At 45.8% G+C, this 11,777-nt stretch overlaps 1 protein-coding gene across 1 annotated transcript; it reads left to right on the forward strand.

Annotated features, from left to right (window-relative positions):
- Positions 1-1,734: 1,734 nt before the first annotated feature.
- SLC7A6OS (solute carrier family 7 member 6 opposite strand) lies at positions 1,735-10,359 on the forward strand (the record flags this gene model as incomplete). The annotated part of the gene is made up of 5 exons (XM_079723342.1): positions 1,735-1,929; positions 2,068-2,343; positions 7,329-7,532; positions 8,756-8,876; positions 9,631-10,359. 5 exons carry the CDS (start codon positions 1,735-1,737, stop codon positions 9,756-9,758), a joined length of 924 nt encoding a protein of 307 aa, XP_079579468.1. The 3' UTR covers positions 9,759-10,359.
- Between the last annotated feature and the right edge of the window lie 1,418 nt (positions 10,360-11,777).

An 11,777-nucleotide genomic window follows, 5' to 3' on the forward strand; every position in this document is an offset into this window, starting at 1 on the left:
AAGGCTTAGACAATCATGCACAGTGAACTAATCCGTTTAGCTGAAGTTTCACTGAACAAGGAGTCAAACATGTTGGTGGGGTCCATATTGTGAAGAGTCCTGAAACCCTTATCCTGTGGTCCATGTGGAATCAACCGTAAAGTCACTTAAAGGTTAAGAGTATAGTAAAGAACTGTAATTTATGGAATTCCCTTTTCATCTATGATGTTGCAGAGGCTGTAACTAGGACCAGTGTCTTTTCAGATCTGTAGAGAAGTCACTGGTTTCATATAAGTCTAAATAAATGCTTGAGGACAGGAACCATGTCCTGTAACCTCTCTGGGTGAACACTAAACATCTTCTATGGATGAATCTCTTCGTATTATTAGTACTTGTCCTCTCCAAGAAGGAGCCCATACTCCAGATTCAGGGTACTCTAACCTCCTCCTCATTCTCCAAGAGCTGTGAACTCACGCGGTTAATGGAAATCACCATGCCAAGCCCTAATTGCTTTACTAGTCAGATTTCAGGGCAGACGTCTGGTTCATTTATTCAAAATTTACTAGGCACCTTCTGTATACCAGGCACTGTATTAGGACTAGAGGACTATCATAAACAATACAGAGGAGGTCCTTGTCCTCCAAGAATTTACAGACCCTAATGGGGGAAAGAGAGTAAATATATACAATTAAAGACTACCTGAGGGCAAGAAACCTGAGGACAAGAAAGGAAATATACAGGGCGCTATGAAAGAGAATAACAAAGTTATGGAAAGACTCTCTGAGGAAAAGGGCATCTAAGTTGAGGCCTACAGAAAAACCCAGGTTAAAAGCTGTGAAAGTGCAATGCTCATATTTCAGGAATCCTTACCCCAACTTTTCCAAGAAAAGGTCCTAAGATGTAAAGAACTAGGTGCAGAGTGACAAAAGCATGAGTGACTGAAGCACTTTGAGCAGAAGAAATGATGGGCGACTAGGGGTGGGCTTCTGCAATGTCGGCTGCAGAAAAGTGTTTGGACTTTGTTCTAAATGCACTGGGAGCCACTCAAGGGTTTTAAGCAAAAGAGTATCTACGTTGGATGTACGCTTTTACAGGGCCGCTCTGGCCAGTGTGTGGTAGATAGACTGGTTTCCAACTACTGAGATTTCCAACTACTGAGAATACTGTGACTGGGAAAGACCAGTGAGCCAGGGAACCGTGGCCCAGTCGGGGCGCGATGGCAGGAGCTCCGTTAAGATTGCGGCGCGGGTCTCTATCGCTGAAGGGAGAGGCACCAAGTACTATGATAAAGGTCCCGGCGGAGGTGCTCAGTCACAGGCCCAGCTAGAAGCAATGACCCGACTGGATGGCAGAGCCAGGGACCGCCTAGAACCCCGCACTACCGCCGGCCCGGGAGCTCTGAGCCGCCCCATACGGACTCTAGAAAGTTCCTCCAGCGTCCCGAAGAGATGAGTACCCCAGTGTCCCAGTACGACCATGCAACATTCCTCCGCCGAAGCCTTGGGCTGAGCACAGGATGCTGGCTGGACCCCACCCTTCAACCGCGACCCTACCTTCCCAACCAGCCCGGCGCCTCACCGGCCAGGAGAACAACTCAACTCACTTCCGCCGCCACCGCCATCTTGCCGCGGCAGGCGTGCAAAGGCGGGACTTCCTTGGGCCCGCTGAGCGTGCCGGGGGCGGGGCCCGGAAGCAGAACTGGAAAGCTCTTCCGTCGCACCCCGCGCATTCCCATAGTGCTCCACGACAGCTGCTATGGAGGTCGGCATGACAGCGGTCCTCCGCGTGAAGCGGAAACGCAGTGCGGAACCCGCTGAGGCACTTGTCCTTGCTTGTAAACGCCTCTGCTCCAGCGCAGTTGAGTCGGGAGCCCAAAAGACGCCTCCGGAGGATCTGGAGAGAGCAGCAGAAAATAATGTCTTCCAGTTGGTGGCCACCGTGCGCTCCCAGGTATAGGGCCGGGAGGGAGCCAGTGTGAAAGGGATCTTAGGGCGCAGCTGGGGCGCATCATTTTCCTTAACCATTTCACGAACCCCTGCTTATGCCGCCCTACACCCTCGCCTTTTCCCCCCTCTCCGCTCCCCGCAGGAGGAGCCAGTACAGCCGCTCGTGCGAGCCGCCCTGCGCCCGTCCCAGGGCAGCCAGCAGCGTATCCGCCGTCATCTCCGTGCGTCGGCTCGGGAGATCCGGCAGAACGGCCGCTACAAGGTAGTCTCTAGCCGCCGATCCTCGGGAATTCCTTCGGGCGGCTTGGGGTCCGAGGACGCGCCGGGAAGCCCAGAAGCCGCCGAGGACGCAGGCTTCCAGCTGTTGGACCTGGTCCACGAGGAAGGAGACCCAGAGGCCGCCGCGATCTCCTGCAAAGTGAGTACACGCCGGGAGTCGAGCTCTGGGGTTCTCGGGACAGAGTACGCAGTTAGCACACAGTTAAGGAGGGTACACATGGCTTCACTTTAGAGATGGATAATCCATCCAGCTTGATGGACATGTTTTACAGGTTAGATTATCCATTCAACAAGTATTTACTCAGCGCCCACTATGTGCCAGGCATGGTTCTTAGGTTCTGTGGATACAGCAGTGAGGACCTAACATTCAGGTAGAGGAGAGAAACATCAAACAAATTCAATGTCAGATGGTGAAATGGGCTATTGGGGGCGGGGGGAGCGTGCTCCCATTTCAATGTCATTTTCACTGAGAAAATGACTTTTGAGTAAAGACTTGAATGGCAAGGCACTGCGGATATCTTGGGCAGAGGGATTCCACACTGAGGAGCTCTAAGTGCAAAGACCCTCAAGCCGAATTTGTCTAGTGTTTGCAAGGTCATTGTGCATGGAGCCCAGGGGGATGGGGGAAGATAGTAAGGAATTTGGGGAGAGGATACCTGCTAAACCCTTTCAACTAGGTAGTTGCAAGGATACATTGCCTTTCACCCAGAGATGGGGAATCACTGGAGGATTCTGACCAACGTAAAGATAAAGCAGATGGGAAAACTCATCAAAGGGAGGTTAAAGGACCAGGCCTGGGTAGCATACCAAGTTTGAGGCAGATTTTGGATTAGAATGCAAGTCTTCTCACATTTAATTCAGTGTTACTTTTCTTTTTTTTTTTTTTAGTTTATCTTTGGCTCTGTTGGGTCTTCATTGCTGTGCGTGGGCTTTCTCTAGTTGAGGCGAGTGGGGTCTACTCTTCGTTGCGGTGTGCGGGCTTCTCATTGTGGTGGCTTCTCTTGTTGCAGAGCACGGGCTCTAGGCGCGCAGGCTTCAGTAGTTGTGGCTCGCGGGGTGTAGAGCTCAGGCTTAGTAGTTGTGGCGCACAGGCTTAGTTGTTCCGCGGCATGTGGGATCTTCCTGGACCAGGGATTGAACCCCTCTCCCCTGCATTGGCAGGTGGATTCTCAACCACTGTGCCACCAGGGAAGCCCCCAGGGTTACTTTCTACTAATTACATTTTCTAAGTTAGTTTTGTACCTCACTTCCAAAAAGCAAAGTCAACTACATGCAATAAGACCAAAGAAATAGAAAATTCTCAATCTAAGGTATGCCCCCTCTTGATAAACATTTTTCAAATCTCCTTTTAAGTTTTTGAAGTTTAAAAAATGAAATTTTGGGCTTCCCTGGTGGCGCAGTGGTTAAGAATCCACCTGCCAGTGCTCAATGCTGGGGACACAAGTTCAAACCCTGGTCCGGGAAGATCCCAAATGCTGCAGAGCAACTAAGCCTGTGCACCACAACTACTGAGCCCGTGTGCTGCAACTACTGAAGCCTGCACACCTAGAGCCTGTGCTCTGCAACAAGAGAAGCCACCGCAATGAGAAGCCTGCGCACCACAACAAAGAGTAGCCCCCACTCGCCGCAACTAGAGAAAGCCCGCACACAGCAATGAAGACCCAACACAGCCAAAAATAAAAAATAAATTAATTTTTTTAATGAAATTTTTATTCAAAATATATCAAGCAAAAGATATTTAATCACATTCCTATTATACCTGGATAACCATTTGGGCATAATGTCCATAACCACCTCTTTTACCAAAACTAATTCCACACTGCATCATGAGTTACACAGTTTTAAAAGCAAACCAATGTTCAGTGGAATCAAGTCAATTAAATAGCTCATTAAATCATATAAGAAAAACTAGTAGACAAGTTAGGAAGGATATGAACACAGATTTTCCCAAGAATGCAATACAAAATGTAAACACATCAAAAATGTTTGTGCAGAATGATTATTAAAGAACATAAATTTAAACTGAAAGCAAACTTCAGGTTTTATGCCTACTAGACTATCAGGAAAAGGGTTGCCAGTAGCTCTGCTGGCAAGGCTGTGATTAAAATTGTACGACTGTTGTGCTTAAAATTGATGCAAGCCTTTGGGAAAACAGCAGGGCTTTACAGTAATATCAGGCATCCTAAAAATAGATTGGAGCCTAGTATTTTAAAACTATTTTTATTGTTTGGATTCTAAAGCTGTCCAAAAATCTAAAGAGATTTTTTTGTTGTTGGCTGCGTTGGGTCATCGTTGCTGCACGCAGGCTTTCTCTAGTTGCGGTGAGCAGGGGCTACTCTTCCTTGTGGTGCACGGGCTTCTCATTGCGGTGGCTTCTCTTGTTGTGGAGCACGGGCTCTAGGTAGTTGTGGCTCGCCGGCTCTAGAGCGCAGGCTCAGTAGTTGTGGCACACAGGCTTAGTTGCTCCGCAGCATGTGGGATCTTCCCAGACCAGGGCTTGGACCCATGTCCCCTGCATTGACAGGCGGATTCTTAACCATTGTACCACCAGGGAAGTCTCTAAAGAGATTTTAAAATTAGTGAGAGCATTTCTCTGCCACATTACAGTGGGTTTCTTCTTAAATTGAAATGATCTCAGTTTTGGGGTTTTTTTTTTTTTAAGTTTTTATTTTATTTATCTATTTACTTATTTGGTTGCATGGGGTCTTAGTTGCGGCAGGTGGGCTCCTTAGTTGCGGCACACATGTGAGATCTAGTTCCCCAACCAGGGATCGAACCCAGGCCCCCTGCATTGGGAGCGTGGAGTCTTAACTACTGAGCCACCAGGGAAGTCCTGACATGATCTTAAGTTTTAAACAAAGTATATTTGACAACAAATCTGAAAAATTAAAGGGGAAAAGTTCAGTTCATTTTATTTAGTAATTTCACCCCCAGGATTTATCCTAGGGAGATAATTCAGCAGAAGCAAATAGCTATGGTATTAACAAAAGCAACTATTGGTGTACTAAGTAATTACGTGTCAAGTACTGTGTTAGGTACTTCCCCCCCCACTTTAACTCATTTTATCCTCACAAAAACCATATAAGGTAGGTACTTTTATCTCCATTTTTCAAATGCAAGAATTGACACATTCATTGCAATGTTGTGTATGGAGGCTAAAAATTATGTCTAAGAAATTGACATGTGCAACTGCTTGGACCATTAAATTGATAACCATGAAGACTGGAAAGATGGGAAAATACTTATTTATGTTTAATAATAGAAAATGCTGTATGTAGCATAATAGAAAATATAGGTAAACATACACAGACTAGACTTTAAAACAATTTTTTTATGAAAATAATATATGTTCATTACAGGAAATTTGAAAAAATAGTGGCAAAATTGAAAGTAAAAGGGCAGGGGCGAAGCACCCATTTTACCCCCATCCCAAAGATAACTGGAGTAAAATTGGTTTATTTCCTTTTGAGTGTAAAACTGGTTTATTTCCTTTTGAGTGTAAAATTCTATGTCTGGCGTTTTTCTGTATTGCTACTTTTTTTTTTTTTTAATTTTATTTTTGGCTGCATTGGGTCTTCGTTGCTGCACGCGGGCTTTCTCTAGTTGTGGTGAGTGGGGGCTACTTTCGTTGCGGTGCGCAGACTTCTCATTGCAGTGGCTTCTCTTGTTGCAGAGCACGGGCTCTAGGCATGCGGGTTTCAGTACTTGTGGCACACGGGCTCTAGAGCACAGACTCAGTAGTTGTGGCGCATGGGCTTAGTTGCACCGTGGCATGTGGGATCTTCCTGGACCAGGGCTCGAACCCGTGTCCCCTGCATTGGCAGGTGAATTCTTAACCACTGCGCTACCAGGGAAGCCCCTGTTGTTTTGGTTTATTTATTTATTTATTTATTTATTTTGGGTTGTGTTGGGTCTTCGTTGCTGTGCGTGGGCTTCCCATTGCAGTGGCTTCTCTTGTTGCGAAGCACAGGCTGTAGGTGCGCGGGCTTCAGTAGTTGGGGATTGCGGGCTTTAGAGTTGCAGGCTCAGTAGTTGTGGCGCACGGGCTTAGTTGCTCCGCGGCATGTGGGATCTTCCCGGACCAGGGCTTGAACCCATGTCCCCTGCATTGGCAGGCAGATTCTTAACCACTGCGCCACCAGGGAAGTCCCTGTATTGCTAGTTTTTGTAAATATTTTAATGGCTGCATAATTTGTTGCACTGAAAGCTGGGGGCTTGTGTGTTGGAACCAGAAGTTTTCTTGTGAGCAGCTTTGAGGTTGGTCAAGAGTCTGCACAAAAACTGACATCTCTAGTTCCTTTTGACTTTGGAGCAAGAAAGAATTAATTCCCTGTAGCCTGTAAATGATGAGAACATTGGTCTCCCTTTATCTGCCCTGGCCATGGGACATCCCCTGCTTCCCCCTGTATGGTGTCTGGTTTGAGATGCAGGGCTTCCAGTGATGAACCTGTCGAGAGTGACTGGCAGCGTGTCCCTCTGGTTTCCAAAGTGACCTGTGCTACCCTAGACAACACAGCCTCTTGCCACTGGAGCATATCTTACCTGGGCAAGTTCTATTCTGGGGCAATCCATCTCAAACTATCAGAAGAAGGATTATAGGGGAGGCCACTCCTCGTTTGTGATTAAAAGCAGGATGTCAGGGTGAGCACGCCAAGTGGTGGGTGATGACTGGTGGTAGTCACCAGGGTCCAGGAATCGCCCTTAGGCCCCTATAGGAGGCCACACAAAATGCAGACCCATTTGGGGGTCAACCATAGGGGTGCTGCTGTCGGCCTGTGGATCTCCAAGGGGAGAACGTCATACCAAAGGAGCTCAGAGAAGACCTGTAGAAGCAGAGCCTGGGGGCAAGACTAGCCAGCTCTGCTGGCTCTCCCCTTCCTCAGGCCAGTCTTCCCGTGTGCTCTCTTATGTCAGCCAAGCACAAAAGAGCAGGAAGCTATCTTGTAAGCTTCTATCTTAAAAAAAGTACTAAACTGAGAAGAGACTAGTAGGCCATGCGGATAAGAATTTTGAATTCAACATAGAGAACTGCAGGGAGGCTTCCTTCACCGAGGTCTTAGGTTCCTCCTCTTGGGACATCCATGTTTTAAGTTATGCGTGTATCATCTGCTGTTCTCTTTACAGACATCTGACCCAGATGTGATCCTCTGCAATTCTGTAGAGTTGATCCGTGAGCGGCTGACTGTATCTGAAGATGGACCAAGAGTTGGGTACCAGGAGGAACAGAAGGACAACTATGTGTATGACATTTACTATTTGGACATGGCCACTCCAGGATGGATTGAGAACATCCTCTCTGTGCAGCCCTATAGCCAAGAGTGGGAGTTGGTAAGGGGGCCCATGAGGCAGGGGCATGAGGTAGCCTCAGTTCATTTTCTAGTCACAGGCCTTGCCTCCCTAGGTTCTACTCCTGATCGCCATTGTTCTTAGTTCTTCTTATCCTTGCTTAAAAGGCAAAATTTATGCTAAATGCCTTTTAGAAACCTGGGTTTAGTGCAGGAATTTTGGGAAAGACGGTCTACATGGATAATTTTTGCTCTTAATGAGTCTCTTACGAGGTTTGCAACATAGTCTTGTTTATGCAGCTGGCCCTATGTAATTTGCAGGTTCTGTGGGCTCTGCATCCCCAAATTTAACCAACCACAGATCAAAAATATTCCGGTGGGGGTAATTCCAGAAAGTCACAAAAGGCAAAATTTGATTTTGCTGCACACTGGCAACTATTTACATAGTATTTGCAATGTATTAGGTATTACAAGTAATCTAGAGATGATTTAAAGTATATGAGAAGAGTAAAGCAACTATACTCCAATAAAAATTAATTTAAAAAATAAATAAGTAAAAATTTAGAAGAATAAAGTATATGAGAGAATGTGCATAGGCTATATGGAAATACTTAGCCATTTTGTGTAAGGGACCTATGGAAACAAAAGCTTTTTTTTTTTTTTTTAATTGTATCTTAAAGGGTGAAAAACCTTGGATTAAGAAAGCTAACATCCTGACGTTATTAAATTCTAAAATTATTAATGAGAAATTTAAGGTCTACCTCTCATCCTCTTATTATGAGAGAAGCACCCTATCCCACACCTGCACTATAACTAGTCTCACAGTCAGGTACCCACCTTGGACTACTGCATAGCCCCCCTCCTTTCTGCATTTCACACTTGGGTTTTGGCTCTAACCTTTGGCATCACCTGTAATCCATATAATCCCTCTCCTACCTGGCTGGCCTTCAGCAGTTTGAAGATCACTGCCATCACCTGCTCAGAGCTGTCTCTCCTCCGCACCCTGCTGCGTTCCCTTCTGGTAGAGATCAGATCATCCAAGCAGGAAATGTGGTTCCTGGAGCTGGACTCTGAGTAGAGTAGGGCTACTGTCTCCCTCTCATAGCTTAAGGTTACTACAGCCTCTAGCAAACTAACACCTATGTTTTCTCTTTTTCACACATCACCCTTAAATGACACCTCTCCAAGTTGGTCTGCTGATAACTTCCTGCAGAGCATAACTTTAGAGGTTTTGACTTATACTCATGTTTATATTGAGATGTGCAGGTGAATGATGACCAACAACCAGTGGACATTTATGAAGATGAAGATGATGAGAACAGTGAGAATAATTGGCGCAACGAGTACCCAGAGGAGGAGAACAGTGACGGAGATGAAGATTCCAGAGGTAGGTGGTCGCAGCCCTGGTTGGGGAGGGACTGATGGGATCTGGGACTGAGGTGTGAGCAAGGTTGACAGGTGTATCCTAGCTGGTTTTCCTTTTCTGCCCTTTGAGCTCCACCAGCTTGATCACAAGCTTGTGGAGCTGTAGGACATGCAAGGACCAGTGTTCCCAGGGGGGCTGCTGGAGGTATAATGTCAGTTAGGCCTGGGTTCAAATCCTTAGTTCTTTCATTGCCTAGCGATGGGTCCTTTCCCTCCTACTTTGAATAGAGTGCTGGAGAGGTTTGCCAGTAGGAGTGGGCCCAGGGTTTTCACAAACCAAAGAATTGTTGCATTTACCTGTGCAACAACACAGACGTGGTACCTGGGGGAAGAGGAAAGAAGGATGCTCTGGCACCACAGTTCTTTGACTTTCTTGGTGTTTGATGATAGAGGAACAGTTAATCAAGCTATGGGATATTCTATTGGGGAAGTGGCAAGGAACAAAATTATATTTGCAATATGACTACAACTATTATAACAAGGGAAAACGAGGGGAAATGAGGGGAAAATGACAAAGCACTCCAATGTTAAAGGACTTGGTTTACATGGTAAGAATTTTATTGCTTTTAAAAAAATTGTTCTATATTCTAAATTTTCTTTATTGAGCAAGTATTTTATAATAGGAAACAAAACAGACTTTTTTGAGAAGGGAAGGGGCTTTTGTGGTCATGTAGAAAACCATACAATTAGAGCCCATTCCTGTTATCTCATTCTAGTCTCTGATGATTACAACAGCCTCAGTGAAGAAGGAGACAACAGAGGACCACAGATGTGGAGCAAATACCCTTTGGATGTGCAGAAGGAGTTTGGCTATGACAGCCCCCATGACCTGGATTCAGACTGATGATCCTGTGATATCCATGAGGTTCTACCACAAGCCCCTGAGGGTTCTGTGACTGCAGTGTCAGCCACACTAGTTAACATCCTCTCGGGTTTCCTAGCTTAACACGTGGAAGGAAAAAGCATATCCAACAGCACCATTCCACCATGGTGAAAACTTGCACTAAGGGAGTCCGTCTTTTCTACTATCTGTAGGGACCCCCTTTGTCTCAGTCAAAACTGACCTTAGAGTCTGGGGGCAGGGGAGATGCTGTGAAAGTGAAGCTTCCTGGCCCAGACGTTTTACCTGCATTCCCATTCTCATCCTATGCCAAAGCCAATTAAGGGGAAGAGAGTCTCCCGTTTTGTCAGCACTAAGACTGGGCTTTCCCAGGCCACCTGCCTCCAGTAAAAGGCTGTTTCTTTTGATAGAGGGACGCTACAAGGGCTGCAGTGGGTCCCTTGTAGCAGCATAGACTGGATAGTAATGGCCATTAGGAAAGAAAGTAGAATCTGCCTGAGCCATGAGGGGTTTTAGTTAAAAGCTATCTCTACCTCCCTGCTTCCTGACTCTGATAATGGTTGTAAAGATTGCTAGTTTCCTCTGGCAGTGGTGCCAAGGAACAGGGTACGTATGAATCTCTTTAATAAAAACTAACTTTGAACAGGGGAGCAAGTAATTCCTTTAAAACCTTTTAAAATCTGACTATCTTATGTGCTTTCCCACCATACTCCCTGATCCCTTTACCCCCCACCAAAAAAGGGGAGGGGTTCGTGAGAAGTTTCAGACACTAAGAACTTAAGGCAAGTGAGGAAAAGCAAAGTACATCCTAAACTTGGCTTTCCATTGAGAAATGTTTAACTAGACACAGCACTCACCAAAGACAAACTACAGTCAACAGGACCAATTTTTTTTTACCAAAACTGGTATCTCTTGTAAGCACACTCTCTTTCCCTATTCCTTTCCAAACCACAAATGCCTTAACTCTGAGTTGGCAATTATTCTGCAGTGACGAATAGGTTCTATATCTGCACTGTGCAGTAGTAGCCATTAGCCACATATGGCTGTTGAGCACTTGAAATGTGATTAGTGCGACTGAGGAATTGAATTTTTAAATTTTATTTAACTTAACTAGCTACATGTAGCTAGTAGCTACCACACTGGACTGCACAGGTCTAGGGAAACAATATACAGGAACTTTGATTCAAGGTGTGCCCTCTTGCCCTGTGGCACAGACTTACTATCATATGGGAAGATAAATTACACAAGGAAATGTCTTCTTCCTGCCAATTCTAAGATTCCATAAGCATCTCTACTTTTCTATCCTACCTGCACCCATTTCACTTTATATTTTTTGTACATCTTTATCTTCTTATCTACAAGTTGTTAAACCTCCCAAAGTGAGTAATTTCCATGTGTATGTATACTCGGGCCCTACTGTTGCAGTTATAAAACCAACAAACAGACTTGGTTTCCTAACCTAACTATCCACTAAGGTGCAATTCAGTGCTGCAATAACAGGCAGCAACTTACAGATCTTAATACTAGTCATCTCAGTCTCCTGTAAGCATAGAAACAAAGGATTGAAAACCACTCTGCCGTTATAATGTGCTCACTGCTGTTTCTGTACTCATTTACAGTTTGCCAACATTAAAGGGCTGACAGCTTCACAAACTGTACCCACTGCAAAAGGGATTAGCACACCAGGAGAAGGATTGAAGGAGATAAACAACAAAGGCCTCGCAGAAATTAATTCCACTAGGAAGCTTGAGTGCTGTAAGGAGTCTCTGGCGTCCCTCCCTTAGAAGGTTTCCTGGGAGAAGTCTGTATCCAGCACAGAGGGGAAGAATGCGGTCACCATCCAGTAATGAGAGGAGGGTGACAGGGCTCACTAAGCAAGTACTAGGGCACCTGGAGTGTGAGGGCCTTGCTTCCCCCTGGAGCCACTGGGAGGCAACAAGTTCCCAAGATCCGCTGGTGATTTACTTCAGTAGAGAAAACTAAAGCCTGGGTCAGGGATCCTTCAAAGACAAGTACAGTCTG

The sequence above is a fragment of the Hyperoodon ampullatus genome (assembly GCF_949752795.1).
Source record: "Hyperoodon ampullatus genome assembly, chromosome: 18".
NCBI lineage: Eukaryota > Metazoa > Chordata > Mammalia > Artiodactyla > Ziphiidae > Hyperoodon > Hyperoodon ampullatus.